Source organism: Musca autumnalis, unplaced genomic scaffold (genome assembly GCF_047663935.1).
Source record: "Musca autumnalis isolate F117 unplaced genomic scaffold, ASM4766393v1 scaffold_5, whole genome shotgun sequence".
Lineage (NCBI taxonomy): Eukaryota > Metazoa > Arthropoda > Insecta > Diptera > Muscidae > Musca > Musca autumnalis.
This window is the reverse complement of record NW_027412088.1, coordinates 108,702,141-108,718,267: the sequence shown is the minus strand read 5'-3', so window position 1 is coordinate 108,718,267 and position 16,127 is coordinate 108,702,141. Positions and strand designations below refer to the sequence as shown.

The 16,127-nt window shown below is 34.4% G+C and overlaps 1 protein-coding gene and 1 long non-coding RNA gene across 2 annotated transcripts; both read left to right on the top strand.

Moving 5' to 3' along the window:
• The first annotated feature begins 369 nt into the window (after nucleotides 1-369).
• On the top strand, nucleotides 370-1,539 carry LOC141386587 (uncharacterized). The gene is made up of 2 exons (XR_012408409.1): nucleotides 370-474; nucleotides 535-1,539. It is a non-coding gene; the product is annotated as an uncharacterized lncRNA (long non-coding RNA).
• A 12,934-nt stretch (nucleotides 1,540-14,473) lies between these two features.
• LOC141405767 (uncharacterized) lies at nucleotides 14,474-15,350 on the top strand. The gene is made up of 2 exons (XM_073990453.1): nucleotides 14,474-14,565; nucleotides 14,634-15,350. The coding sequence occupies exons 1-2, from the start codon at nucleotides 14,509-14,511 to the stop codon at nucleotides 15,258-15,260; spliced, it is 684 nt and encodes a 227-aa protein (XP_073846554.1). The 5' UTR covers nucleotides 14,474-14,508; the 3' UTR covers nucleotides 15,261-15,350.
• The last annotated feature ends 777 nt before the right edge of the window (nucleotides 15,351-16,127 follow it).

Below are 16,127 nucleotides of genomic sequence, written 5' to 3'. Positions count from 1 at the left end.
CGATCCAGTGTACGTTGGACTTGTCACTATAAGTACTATAACTGCCATTAAAACCAATTAATATGCTCTTTATGATCTTAGGTACAGATTTAGTTTCATTTTGTTCAAAAATATCAAGAATTTTTTACACAGTTCCAGGAGAATTCTCCGTTGTATACTAACTTTTGCGACATAAATTTTGGTCTTTTTGGGATTCGAACCGTACATTTCCTAATGTATGCAAATATTGCGCACTTTTAATTGTTATTACGGAAGACAACCTTCTTGTCTATCAAATAAAACTAATTGTTTGTTGTTTTCAATAAGTTATAGTGATATTTATCCCTAATACATTTTGGTTTCAACGGTGTATACTAACTTTTGCGACAGACTGTAAATAGAAGTAACCAGAACGTGTTCTCATTCATAACAAGCAAAATGAAGTACTTTGTAAATCTTGGTCTCTTGGCTCTCTTGGCCGTGGGCCACGGTCAAGTAAGTATTTTTCGTCAATGAGTTTGTAATATTTCTATATATTTAAGTGTACCTCAATAGAATGAAGAAAATGAAGCTACGACTTTGGATCCATCAGAAGACGATGGAGACTCTTCCCCTGCTCCACATCCACCATCACCACCCAAACATCCGGAACATGGTAAACCTTGTCATGGAAGACCCGGACCAGGACATAATAGACATGAACCAGAACATAACCGGCTAGGACCACTAGGATTTTTCCAGCCTGGACAAAGGTTACCTGTTCCAAGGCCATTGGAGTTTTTACGGAATGCATTTAAGGATTCTCCAAATGACGGCCCAGAAGATGGTAACAATGATCGTGTTCAAGTTGCTTTTGTTTTTGGTTCTGGCAAAGTAAAAGGCAAAAATTTTTCTGACTACAGTTACGGACATAACTTTGGAGGCAACACTTTTGGTGATACCTATGGTCAGGGTATAATTGTTAATGATGCCACTACAGAAACAACTTCTACAACTGCTGCTGGTTACTATTTTTTTTTTTATTTTTTTCTTTCTGTATATTTCAGTAGATAGACAAGTTTTTTACCTTTTAAAAATGGTTGAAAGTCTATTTAAAGGGTTCCAACATATTTAATATTTTCTCATCTTATATATTACAACAACACGCAATCTGGGGCAGTTTTTCACAAATTTTTGGGGTATTTTTGCACCAAAAAATTGGGGCATAATTGCATTTCAATAAAAATGAAATATGACCCCAAACATTAAAAATGCAAAAAAGCCCCAAAATTATTTTCTGTCGATGTTTGGGGCCTTTTGCGTTTCTGAGATTTTTTTCAAAAATGAAAATTAAATTTTACAAAAATCGTACAATAGCAATTTACGTTTTACTCCGTTGTAAAATATATCAACTTTGCAAACCATTTATTCTTAGATGTTCTGTGAAAGTCGTAAGAAGTTTGAATTTGTAATTAAAAAAAGGAAAGGAAAATTATAGAGTGCGTATTGGAGAGCATTTGATGTTAGTATGTTTATAAGATAACTGAAATATTATAATAAAAAACAGATATTATGAACGGTTTGAAATCGATTTTTATTTGTAATACTTCTAAAGGAGCATTGGTAAGATTGTTTTAAAAATCGCGCGAGTATATATATAAAATTACAGATGAAAATCGATTTCAAACAGTTCATAATATCTGTTTTTTTTTAAAATTGATTTTAAAATTGTGAATGAGCATTGGTGAGAATGTTTAAAAATCGCGCGATTTTTAAAACATTCTCACCACTATGCGGGGGAAAGATTGTATGATTAATAAATCGGAGAAGCCACTAGAGAAACTTAAAAAATCGCGCGATTTTATGGAAGGACAATTTTTAAATTGTTGTGATGCTTCCATGCAAACAGTTAAAGTGTTGTTCAACATTGGGTAAATCGAAACATTTTATTTGTCCTTACTGCATTAAAAATGTGAACGATACTATGGTTGGTTGTTTTTATATTACCAATAAAAATTATAAAATTTTTGGGGCGAAATTGCATTTTTTTTATTTTGGGGTAAAACTTCATTAGGCAAAATTACCCTGAACTTGGGGCAATTTTTCATTTTATTGTTGGGGCAATATTTCATTATTTTGGGACGAAATTGTTCGAGGTATATTGGGATCAAAATTCATTATACAGTTTCACCCCGAATTTGGGGCCATTTTTCACAATGCCTTTTGGGGCCATATTTCCTGGGGCCATTTTTCGCGGAGCCGGTACCCGCTATGCCCTATTTTTAAAAAACGCTAAAGCTTACAAGGCAACGGTGGTTGAATCTCCGACCCTAGTTACTTACTTAGAGCGTAAAGACCTGACCATGCCTTTTTAAATATGTTGTATCTCTGAAACTACTGAACCGATTTTCCTGAAAATTTCAGAGAATGTATAGGGTGAAAATCGACTACATATTTTTTTGAATTTCGAAGGGGCACGGAACCTCCCCTAGGCCATATTTTTTTTAAAAACACTATTTTTGTAAACCTTGCGAACGCATCGGTTTCAAAATGAATTGAATACGCTATATATTTCGTTGAATTTGAGAAGGGGGTTATCCCCAGTGCTCTAGTTTTTAAATGCGCTATATGTCCACGCAGAAAAATTTATGTTAGAAATATGTTTGGATCCAAACAAATATATGTTTGGGACCGGTTGCAAACAAATATATGTTTGGATCCAAACATAATATGTTTGGGTCCAAACAAAAATATGTTTACAACATTGTGTAACATATATCGATTTGATATGATTGGGTAAAACATATTTTTTATGTTAGAACATTTTTTTCATGGGCGGAGAGAGGATGTTTGTCAACGAGAGTAATAACAGTGCTCTCGCGGCTGTGGAATGCTGTTTTATAATGAAGAGTTGTGTGTATTGTATAATAGAAGACGTAGAAGCGAAGAAGAGGGCTTTGGTGGCATGTATGCGTCAAACTCGTGTGTTTCTTGTTTTGTTGTTGTTAAACAACTTAGCAGGAGAAGAAGAAAAGAAGAAATGATATAAATAATATGTTTTTTCTTTCTTCAGTGTTTTAGATGCCTTTGTAGAGTCAAGACGGTAAAGTGAGTGAATAAATCAGTGTTTTGTGTTTTCTTAAAGAAATTGTGCTTTTTAGTAAATTAAATGCCCAATACATTTTATAATTGAATCGGAAAGTTGAATGGAATTACTTTATTGGACAAGGAAGAAATCGCATTTAATATTGGTAATTACATACATACTTATGTATATTTGAATTATGGCATATCCATATTTATTTATTACATTACATAATCATTTGATTCTAGATGCCGATTCCCCGCTGATGATTTCCACTATGAGGAAAATTTGTTTTATTTCACAACTAAGGAGAAGCGTTCAGCTACGTTTCTATATATTTTTCCTTTTTAAAAGTGTGACTATTTACAAATTTTTTCAGTTTTTCTTTTATTAAAGTGTGTTATGTATTTCTTTGGAATTTTGTATGTACCTATGTGTTTATTGTTCTTTTGCCTTTCATTAAACAACCTCAACATTTGTGTGTATACTATAGAGATAACCAGTGAGTTCTTACTGAAAGCAAGTGAGCACACATTTCAAAGTGTTTTACATTGAATTTTACACTCCCTTGCTCTCAGTAAGCCCCCACTGGTGCATGTGTTTGTTTTTTTTTTGTGCCTTTTGGGTTTGTATTTTTTTGCACCCAAACATATCTTTGTTTGCACCCAAACATATATATCTTTGCACCCAAACATATATATCTTTGCACCCAAACATATATATGTTTGCACCCAAACATATATTTGTTTCCACCCAAACATATATTTGTTTGCAGACCCAAACATATATTATGTTTGGGACTGTTGCAAACATATATATGTTTGCTGCAAAATATGTTTGGGACATATGTTAGAGAGGTCGTTTTTTTTTTGCGTGTGTAAATCTTACGAACGTGCCCGTTTCCCCGACTATTGGTACATATTTTAGCCATAAGACCCGACCACTCCCATTTTCTTAAATATGTTATAAATCAATGGAAATTGATTGAAGCTTTGGTCTTATTGGAAAACAAGTGTTTAGATTAGAAGGCAACATATCGATAGCTATAGCTTCATCAAGTATATAAGATAGATTATATGAAGTTGGAAGGACGACAAAGTCGGCCCTTAAGTTGCCACTGGGCATTCATTTGAATGAAGGACACGCATGCAATATTAAATAGAAGTTATCATCTGGAACGAATGTACGATGGCACATAAAAATTCCCTAGAAATGTTAAATCGATTCTTAAAGGATTTAAGAAGCAATTCACGTTTAGACTTAAGACAAACACTTCCAGTTATACTATTCCAGCAGAGGAGATAAATGCATCCTCAAGTCATCAGGTCTGTCGCGTTATATTAAAATTGCATATCGAAACCAACGTTTCTGAAGACTTTTTATTTATACATACTTGCAGATCCCGACTAATTAGCGATGCAAGAAAAGAAAAGGTAACATAAAACTGTTTCAATGAGCAGAAACGCGGAACGGGTCGGCTAGTCTTAATATATAAAAGAGCTTAGTGATGAGTAAATGACTTATGATATGTCAATCACAGACGAAACCGCTGAAGCTAAAATCTCGAAAGTGAGGCTCACTCTTGGTCCGAAGGTGTCAGATAAAGGCTGGGTTTTTTGAAATTCAAATTAGAACGGTGCGAAAAGTATTTAAAGGTACTAAATATGCGAAACGGCGAACTCTGAAATTTGGAATGAAGGCCACTGATGGAGTGTAGGATAGTTGTACCAAAGGGTTTTTGAAAATTCGGAATATAAGTGTAAAAAAGTACTAAAATATATGAAAATTTCTATCATTTTATATTTTGTGAACGGAATCAAGGTTGGTACTAAATTTGGTACAATTTGGATTTGGGTGAGCGGAAAGAAAATAGCTTGAATCCTGAAATTTGAGATTAAAATCACTGTTGTAGTGTAGGATTGAAATATGGTGGTAGTTTTGGAAATTTTTACTAATGTGTAATAAATGGTACTAAATATGGTATGAACTTGGATTTGGGCGAACGGATAGAGCTGGAAAATGAAATTTGGAATTAAAATTACAGTTAGTGTCTTCGATTGATATATGGAGTTTTGGAAAATCGTTCTTATGTGTACGAAAATTATTAAATGGTACTAAGTTTGTTACAATTTGTATTTTGGTGAGACAATGGGGCTGGAATCCTGATATTTTGTAATTAGGATTACTGTTGGAGGAGTAAGATATGCAGGTAGTTTTGGAAATTCGTACTTTTGTGTTCGAAAAGTACTAAATGGTACTAAATTTGGTGCAATTTGGATTTGTGTGAACGGATAGAGCTGGAATCCTGAAATTTGGAATTAAGATTACTGTTGGAGTGAAGGATTGGGATATGGAAATTAGTACTTATGTTTACGAAATAGTACTAAATTGATACATATTGGAATTGGGTAAAAGGATAACGCTGGAATTCTGAAATTTGATACAAGGTGTGGGATTGAGGATTGATTTAAAATATGGCTGGTTATGTAGAAATTCGAACAAAGTTCCAATCTACATTAAGCGAGTTTACTTGCGGCAAGTCTCCGTTTGTAGGAGAGAAACGTAATGACAATTCTTTTTACATATATTTTTTGTAATTTAGATAATTTTCATTGTTTTAAAAACAAGACATGCCCGAAAAGAATTGCTCAAGAGGCAATTTTATAAAATTTTAAAAAATTACCGTAAGGAAACTCGCCCAATGTAAATCGGGACTAAAGGGGTACGAATAGTACTTAAATGAAATTAAATATAAATTAAAATAGGTATCACTACAACAAAATTTGCATTTCCATATTAAATATTGTTTTTTTTTTTAAATATTTTTTATTTGTGACTTTGCTACAAATAAAATAAGAATACAAATAAAATAAGAATAATAAAAAAATAGCTAGTGATTTATTTATAAATGTAGCAAAAGCTAGAAAATAATTTTTCGCTTTGCATCATGTAGTATATGTATTCTTCTTCATGATGGAATCTCTCAAATAAAACGCTTGCCGTTTAATTTTGTCGCCATTTTAAATTAAAATGCAAGCGCTTTTTTGAGAGATTCCATCATGAAGAAGAATATACTACTTGATGCTAAAGGAAAATTTATTTTCAAGTATTTGGTACATTTATAAATAAAACACTGTATGTTAATTTTTTCAATTATTTCTCATTTTTAAGTTTTATAGTAAATACAATTTTTTTGACCACTGAAAACCCCCATAACCAAATCACAGCCAATGTTGGCCGAAAATGTAGATAAAAACTTTAAACTGCCTGAAGTCGGGTGGTACCGTTTTATGGGGGCTATACCAAAACCTGGACCTATGTCCACAATTGGACCTATGTCACTGTAGCACAGTGAAATTAGTTATTAGATTTGAACGAAACAGACATGAAACAAAGCAAGTTAAATAAAACACTGTAATAAAAAAATAATTAAAAAATTAAGTTTCATTGTTTTATTTATAAATGCACTTAAACCTAGAAAATAACTTTTCATGATGGAATCTCTCAAATAAAACGCTTGTCGTTTAACATTGTCACAATTTTTATCATGAAAAATTATTTTCTAGTTTTAAGTGCATTTATAAATAAAATACTGAAACTTAATTTTTTTAATTATTTTTTAGGGACGTAGCAAGACCTGCCTTACTTCCTCAAACTCGAATCTTAAAAAATACAACTTTTCAGGAGAGCCAAAAAAACAATTTATCTTTAGATACATCGGTGTTTGGGTAAAAGTTTAAATGCAATTTTTAGGGAATTAAGTACATCTATGCATTTCAGTGGGAATAATATGCTAATCTTTTTTAGTTTAAGCATGAAACGCATTTGTGGCAGTAAATCAAACCTAATTTTTTGGGGGCACATAACAGCAAAAGTGCATGTGATATCGTTAAACGCCAAGACACGTACGAGGGCGGTTCGGAAACTTCTTAGCCTATCAATGAAAGAGAATAGTTAGTTTCTCAAAAATATTTTTATTTTTCAATATAATCTCCTGAAACTTCAATACACTTAGTCCAACGCTTTTCTAGCAATTCTATCCCTTGATTAATATCCCTTGCATCTTCACTTGAGGTAAAAGGCTTGCCAGCAAGGATTTTTTTTAGATTTGGGAACAAGTAAAAGTCACTGGGAGCTAAATCAGGAGAATAAGGTGGGTGGTCAAGCAACTCGTACTTTAATTCGTTGATTTTAGCCATTGTTAAAACACTCTCGTGCGCTGGTGCGTTGTCTTGATGAAAAATTATTTTTTTGTGTTGTAAGCCAATTGATCCAAAAGGGTGCAATAGTACTCTGAATTTATTGTTTTACCCTTCTGCAGATACTCAATCAATAAAATACTTTTGAAGTCCCAAAAAACCGTTGTCATAACCTTACCAGCCGATTGAATTGTTTTTGCCTTCCTTGGGGCACTTCCTCCAGCTTCAGTCCATTGTTTGGATTGTTCTTTTGTCTCTGGAGTATAGAGGTGGATCCATGTCTCATCAACAGTTATGAAACGACGCTTAAAATCCATTTTATTTCGCTTAAAACGATGCAAACAAGCTTGAGAAATGTTCATTCTTGTGCGTTTTTGATCGACTGTTAACAAATGCGGCACCCATCTTGCAGAAAGCTTTTTCATCTGTAGTTCTTCATGCAAAATTAAATGGACTCGATCATTTGAGATGCCCATGATATTAGCAATTTTACGCACTTTTATTCGTCGATCATTTAATACCATATCATGCACTTTGGCTACAATTTCTGTTGTTGTTGCTGTTTTTGGACGTCCACTACGTGGTTCATCTTTAATGCTTGTACGACCACGTTTAAATTCAGCAACCCAATTTTTTACTGTTGCATATGAAGGAGCACATTCACCTAACACATTCACCATATCATTATGAATTTCTTGTCCCGAGAAACCTTTTTTATGTAAATATTTAATGACGGCACGCATTTCTAATTTTTCATTGTAAAAAATTGCGGATGCGTCTTTTTTGAACACCTGTTTCTATATGAAGGAGTTGCCAAATCGAAACAAAATTTAACATGTGTTCATAACAGAGATGGAAATTTCCAAAACACTTAACTTTTTCTGTTTATACCGCGCTTTTTGTGCTAGGCTAAGAAGTTTCCGAACTGCCCTCGTATTATAATTTCATTTCCTGTCTACTACCTGCAGACAACAATCCGATCGATTTATAAGGTGGAAATGGCTCTTACGGAATTATTTCCCAGACAATTCCCTCGTAAAGGCCTCAAAGAAGTGGGGTAAACAACAATTTAAGGGTAAATGAGCGCCGATTATGGAACGACAATCACAGCGAATCGTTCAGAGCGTCATCGAGGGAGTGATAGGAAGCCAAAACTGTGGCTTTAGATCCCAAAAAGAAAATAAATTCGTCAAATTATAGGCAAATATTTGAAAACGTTAGGTATGCCTTATTATCAAACTTAGACTCAATAATATGTACCATTGAAGGACATTTGATACTAAAAATGAATCAAAGTAACCGATTTCTAAAATACATAACGATATATTCACATATTGTGTATGAAAATTACCTTAAAGTAACCTTTACTTATATCGTTCTTAATTATGTGGCCAGGTCAATTTATGACTATTTTAATAAATCGTGGGTTCTTTCGTATAAACGAGGGAGAATTAAAACATGTTTTGGCTTTATTTGAAAGTGCTTACCATGTACTTTATTTACAAATTTTGTTCCATATAAATATTCAAATATTTGGAACGTAGCAAGTCAAATACTTTTTAATACGATGTCGTTCTTAATTATATGGCCGCCACTGTATGTCGCGTAGAAATATTACGATGTGCAAAGTATGGACCAGAGTGAACGAAAAAATGATTAAGGAATAGTATTGAGTCTTCTTTGGGCCTACAAAACTTTCCCCCGGAAATGTGTCAGTGCTGGTTCACGTTTTGGATTACCCCTCATAGAACGGTACCGCCCAATTTTTCAGGGTTTTAGCTACATTATCATATAGAAACAGAAGTAATTTAATACATATTTAGTCCTCTTTGGGCTTACTAAACTTCTATCCAGAAATTTTTCAGTACTGGTCCATGTTTTATGTAGCCCAACTAGAACGGTACCTCCCGATTTTAGGGGTTTTCAGGATTATAGCCGTACTATCCTACAGAAATGGCTGAAATTTAATATTTAGTCTTCCATGGGACTATAATAACTCTTCCCGCTAATTTGTCCATACATTTCCACGTTTTGATATAGCCACTGACATTTATGACAATTTCGAACAGTCAACTTTGCACATATGTAAAGTCCTGCTTGTGCATCTAAATCATCTTCTTTATATTTTGCGAAACGGTTTTATGTATTGGCAATAACACTGTGCAACACTGAAAATGCAAACAACTTCTAGTGGGCATTTTCTGAAAGTACATATTAAGACTACAAAACCAATAGTAGGGTTTCATGTTTTTAAATCGGGTTTGGATTTTATGGCCACATCTATACCGGGGTAAAACGACCCTTTTTCAATTGATCCGTGCTTTATCTCAGAAACTATTAAGAATTTTGCTTTGCGGTCTTAAGCAATATTGTAGTCCTAAAGTAGTAGAACTTATATGTCAGACGCATATAGCGCATCAAAATTGATCAAATATAGAAAAGATTACATTATTTCTGGAATTATGGTCACTAACTGACAAACTATTGAGGGTTGTACCAAGTAGCCTTTCGCAAACATTTTCTAAATAATGTCCTCAGCAATTCTTCAGAACATTCTGAAACTGTAAAACATTTATTTCATGTTGTTTAGGCGGAATTTCTACAAAAGATATTTCAAACAACGTTCACACAGGCTGTTTATTCCCTTATTTGAAATTTCAATGTATTGTTGATATATTTATCAAATTGGCGTTGAAAAATATGATAGAAACAACGCGATAGAGGAATTTTACAACAATAATATGTTCTGAAGAGTTGTGTATTACATTCCAGCGAATATTTTTCCCAAATATATACAAATAGTGGAAATTTTAGATATATTATAAAATTTGGGGCAATAAATGAAATTATTCGTGTTCATTATGTTTCAAAATACATTCTTCTTGTTCTTATCTACAAGTTTGCTGCAGATGTCATGGAAAGATTTATATTGGTTTCAAAGATATAGCCCCGATTTTCTTTAAAAAGTCAATATTTAGCCATGTTTAGATAGGGCCATAAAAATCGAACCCCAAAGGGGGTTTTTGTCTATTGCGTCTGTACTTTCATAAAAACCGCATTTGAAATTGTTTGCACAAAATTACCTTGAAAATGTTGCACAGTGTAATTCACGATGATTACTTTTTAAATTTCATGCTTTTTTTTAATTTTTTAAAATTAATTTAAAAAAGTATCCAAAAATATTTTTTTTTTTTTAATTTCTCTTTATTTGCAATCTATTAAATAATATTAAGCAAATGAAATAACATTTTACAATAAAAATGACAGAAATAACCAAAAATATTGGCTTAGAAAATGCACCCCCACCATCGAGGAGGAGGGGAAGTTTTCAAGGGAAGAAATTTTTTATTTGCGAAAGGCTACTTGGTACAACCCTCAATAGTTTGTCAGTTAGTGACCATAATTCCAGAAATAATGTAATCTTTTCTATATTTGATCAATTTTGATGCGCTATATGCGTCTGACATATAAGTTCTACTACTTTAGGACTACAATATTGCTTAAGACCGCAAAGCAAAATTCTTAATAGTTTCTGAGATAAAGCACGGATCAATTGAAAAAGGGTCGTTTTACCCCGGTATAGATGTGGCCATAAAATCCAAACCCGATTTAAAAACATGAAACCCTACTATTGGTTTTGTAGTCTTAATATGTACTTTCAGAAAATGCCCACTAGAAGTTGTTTGCATTTTCAGTGTTGCACAGTGTTATTGCCAATACATAAAACCGTTTCGCAAAATATAAAGAAGATGATTTAGATGCACAAGCAGGACTTTACATATGTGCAAAGTTGACTGTTCGAAATTGTCATAAATGTCAGTGGCTATATCAAAACGTGGAAATGTATGGACAAATTAGCGGGAAGAGTTATTATAGTCCCATGGAAGACTAAATATTAAATTTCAGCCATTTCTGTAGGATAGTACGGCTATAATCCTGAAAACCCCTAAAATCGGGAGGTACCGTTCTAGTTGGGCTACATAAAACATGGACCAGTACTGAAAAATTTCTGGATAGAAGTTTAGTAAGCCCAAAGAGGACTAAATATGTATTAAATTACTTCTGTTTCTATATGATAATGTAGCTAAAACCCTGAAAAATTGGGCGGTACCGTTCTATGAGGGGTAATCCAAAACGTGAACCAGCACTGACACATTTCCGGGGGAAAGTTTTGTAGGCCCAAAGAAGACTCAATACTATTCCTTAATCATTTTTTCGTTCACTTAAACTTCTTTAAAATTTAACCTTTTTCATCCAAAAATTTTTTTTACTATTCGAAAAATCGAACACCAAGTACGACGAAATGGGTGAAACAGATAAACAGAGACATCACGCATTCTTAGGGTATTCCGATTCAAATCGTCTTTTGGATAACGACATTACGTTATAAACAATGTTGTCTTAAGCGATTTCGTGTGTACGTTAAATTGCATATTATTAACATATTCTAGGTATGCTATATGTATCTGTTAAGAAATTGCTATGCTCGAACCACAAGAGGATGTGCATCCAATGTCATGTGAACGAAAACTCTCGAAGGGAGCAATCGATTTGGTCCAAAATGTGCACATCGTATTACAATATTTCAACAAGTCGGATATAGTCCATATAAATCCAGTCCTTCGGGTACTTCCTATTCAAAATTTTTATTTACGTTTTCTCTCTAAATTGGGTGCAATTTAACATTAAGTTTTCGTAGTGATCAAAAGACTTCTCCGCCAATAGTTGCGGACATAGATCCTCGTTTTGGTATAGCCCCTAAACAACGATACCGCCAAATTTGAAGCCATTGGTTTACGCAGTGGTCAAAAAAATTCACATAAAATTGTGGGCACAGTACTTTCATAACGAAAAGAAAATACCTAAATAAAGGTTTTAAAATTTTGTATGTAAAAACTATACACATCACAAAAAAAAAGGTACCCCCCCCTAGATTTGATCCTGGCTACGCCCTTGGAGTCATTGGTACAACTAATGTTTCATGTCGGCCCACTTTTTGGTATAGCAAGTATTTTGTTATATTTATATACATATGTTTATATATTTATATTAATTTAACCTATAATTTTTAATTTCACCAAATGTTGGTATTTTCAGTTTTTACCATCTCTGGAAAAAATCAGAAATCGCAGAAAATTTTCAAAAAAATTTCCATATTTCGGAATTGCGCCCATATAAAGGTAACTCCTAATTTAACCTATTTCGACGGTCTTGACCACATTTTCCAATCGATTTGGCTAAAAATAGCCCAAGCGATATTGTCTTGTTGGTGGAAAATTCCAAATAGAAGTGATGAAGGTGAGGTCAGAAGGGTATAATAAAGGCTTTGAAGTCCGAATACCGTATAAATCATTGGGTCCCATGCTTATGGTTAACTTTATATATAAGGGGCTCTAAAAAAGTTGTGCCCGAAAACCCAAAACCTTATTGGGGGTTTAATCTACTAAACGATTACAATCACCTCCAACTTGAATTTCCCACCCCAACATTCCACCTGAAATTTGTCCGCACTTGTCCACGTCTTCATATAGCCCCCATAGAATGGTACCTCCCGATTTTCGGTATTTTGAAGGCTGTGGCCTCAATATACCACAGAAATGACTGAAATTTGGCAATTTGTCTTCGCTGTGGGTATAAAACTTTCCACCTGAAATTTGTCGGTGTAGGTCCACGTCTTCATATAGCCCCCATAGAACGGTACCTCCAGATTTCTGGTATTTTGAAGGTTGTGCCCTCAATATCCCTCCGAAATGTCGGTGTAGGTCCACGACTTCATATAGCCCCCATAGAACGGTACCTCCGGATTTCTGGTACTTTTAAAGGTTGTGCCCTCAATATCCCTCCGAAATGGCTGAAATTTGGTATTAAGTCTTCCTTGGGGGTAAAAAACTTTCCACCTGAAATATATTGGTATAGGTCCAGGTCTTCATATATACCCCATAGAATGGTACCTCCCGATTTTCGGTATTTTGAAGGTTGTGGCCTCAATATCCCACTGAAATGACTGAAATTTGGCATTTTGTCTTCGTTGTGAGTATGAAACTTTCCACCAGAAATTTGTCGGTATAGGTCCACGTCTTCTTAAGCCCCCATAGAACGGTACCTCCAGATTTCTGGTATTTTAAAGGTTGTGTCGTCAATATCCCTCCGAACTGGCTGAAATTTGGTATTAAGTCTTCCTTGGGGGTAAAAAACTGTCCACCTAACATTTGTCGGTTTAGGTTCAGGCCTTCATATAGCCTCCATAGAACGATGCCTCCCGATTTTCGGTATTTTGAAGGTTGTGGCTGTGGTTATACATTTCTCTATTTTATTGACTTGTCTGAAGAGAATTTTAAACAGAAAAGTTGTACACACAAATATTTTTGTACCTATTATTGAAATATTTGTTGCATATGTCATATGTTTCGATTGCAATGTAATCAGAAGCCAAAAATATGCCCAGTCCCAAAATTTGACATAAATCGGACCAAAAATAGGGATTGCATAAAATTCCGCTGTCTATTAATTATGCATAAATATTTATCCAATTGTAATATTAATTACATTATATTGACATTAATTAATATTATTAATCTTGTGATGAAATGAGAATAGCGTAAATATAGTTACACTTTATAAACAAATGCAAGGGAGGAATAATATTGAAATACCCTACACCATATCTTAAATGCTTGTGTTCATTTCGGAACATTAATTTATACGTGTAATGAAGAAGATACTGTTGGCATGGAATTCTTAAAGCCAGGCTCACATGTAAAAAATATTTGTTGTTAAAGGAATTGAAAAATCAAAATTATTTCTATACTCTTAACGAAGTTTTAATTTGAGTTGCACAAATATCTACAACAGCGAAAAAAATGGATATTACACTCAAATTTAGTTTACTTGTAGACTTAATTCGAAAAAATTAAAATATTTGAAGCTACTCTCAAGATACACTTTTGAATAAGATTAATGTCCGAAGAGATAATATGAAGAGATAAAGGAAACATATTACCTTGCTTTTCCACCCTAACTTATTAAAAATTAATGTAACTCTATTTTCCCATAGCGTTCATTTGTACATACATATGTATGTAGATATGTATTATGTGTATCTTCTTTTCTATGAAAAATATTAAAATGAGAAAATATCGCGTAATAGACCACACCTGTCCATACGCCGCAAACGTATACATATACATACGTACGTAATTTTGCTACATATGTACATTAAAACCGTATAAATTCCTCTACAAAACCTTATTCCCTAACAATATCAACATGAAGTTTATTGTAGTCATTGGGGTTTTAGCCCTATTGGCTGCAAGCCAAGCCCAAGTAAGTAATGTTACAAGATGTTCGAATATAAATTAAAAACAAAAAATTCTACAATAAAACATTTTCAGAACGAAGAAGCTGAAACAACTACACTTGATCCATCAGATGACGATGGAGAGTCGTCACCACCGCCATCACCACCAACTGAACCACCAGGACCACCATCTGACCGCCCACGACCACCAGGCCATCATGGACCCCCAGGTCATCATGGACCCCCAGGTCATCATGTACCCCCAGGTCATCATGGACCCCCAGGTCATCATGGACCCCCAGGCCATCATGGACCCCCAGGTCATTATGGACCCCCAGGTCATCATGGACCCCCACGCCACCATGGACCTCCAGGCCACTACGGTCCACATGGTCCTCGCGAATATGGACTTCGTCCTGAGCGTCCTTTTAGACCAAACTTTGGAGGACTAGGACTTTTCGGCGGCCCAGGACAGAGGGAAAGAGATTTGTTTGAAAGATTTGGAGGTAGACCAGAACAAGAGTCACGCCCAGGTTTATTTGGACGAAGACCTTTTGGATTTGTAAACCGCTATGAAAATGAACGCCTAAATGAAAATCCACGTAGACGTTTACCAGTTCTATATGATTTTGGATCTGGCAATCATTTTGGTGAAAACAACACATTTGGTGAACGAAATAGTGAGACAGCAACCTCGACTACAACCACCGCAGCTCCTTAATTAGGACGAAATGTTCGCAAGTTGGAAATTACAATAAAATATGTAGTTAAATGTCATGCACTTAGTGTGAGCCACTTTGGCTAAGTAAAATGGAAATTTGTTTATCATAAATTTTAATGACACTCGGATATAACCAAAAGGGAAATGTTATTCCCACATTTCAGCACAGATCGTTAAGGGCCTGAATTTGTCAATCGAATTAAAATTTAGGTTCACTTGAAATATGTTATTTAGGCCTAATGTATAAGGGAGAAAAGTCGATTCAAAATCAACCCCGTATGGGGACAACAATATTTTTTGACCACGGCTGTTGTCTCTTTTTGAATCTGACCACGAATGGTGTCAATATGAGCACATGCGTGCTCAATTTTTAATATTTCGACCACAATCGTACTCACTTTGACCACGGTACGTTGTCAATTCTCCAAATATGAACAACATCGGCTAATATTTTGCTATAGCCTCCATATAACGGTACCTCCTGATATTCGCTATTTTGAGGATTTAAGCAATCCTTTCCTTCCAAATAAGTTGAAATTTGGTACATAGGGTTTCTAGGGGTCACTAAACTTTTCCACCAAAAAGTGTGGACATAGGTCCACGTTTGGCTATAGTCCCCTTTTTAGGTACCTCAAGATTTTCTGTATCTTGGTAAATTTATGCTACATTTTCCGCCCAAATTAGGTGTAATTTGGTATTTGGAGTTCCCAGCGGCCACAAACATTCTCCACCAAAAATTGTGGACATAGGTATACTTTTTGATATTGTCTACATATAACGGTACCTCCCAATATTTGGTATTTTCAGGATTTTGTCCGCATTTTCAGACCAAATAAGCTGAATTATGCCATTGGAGCTTCTCGTTGG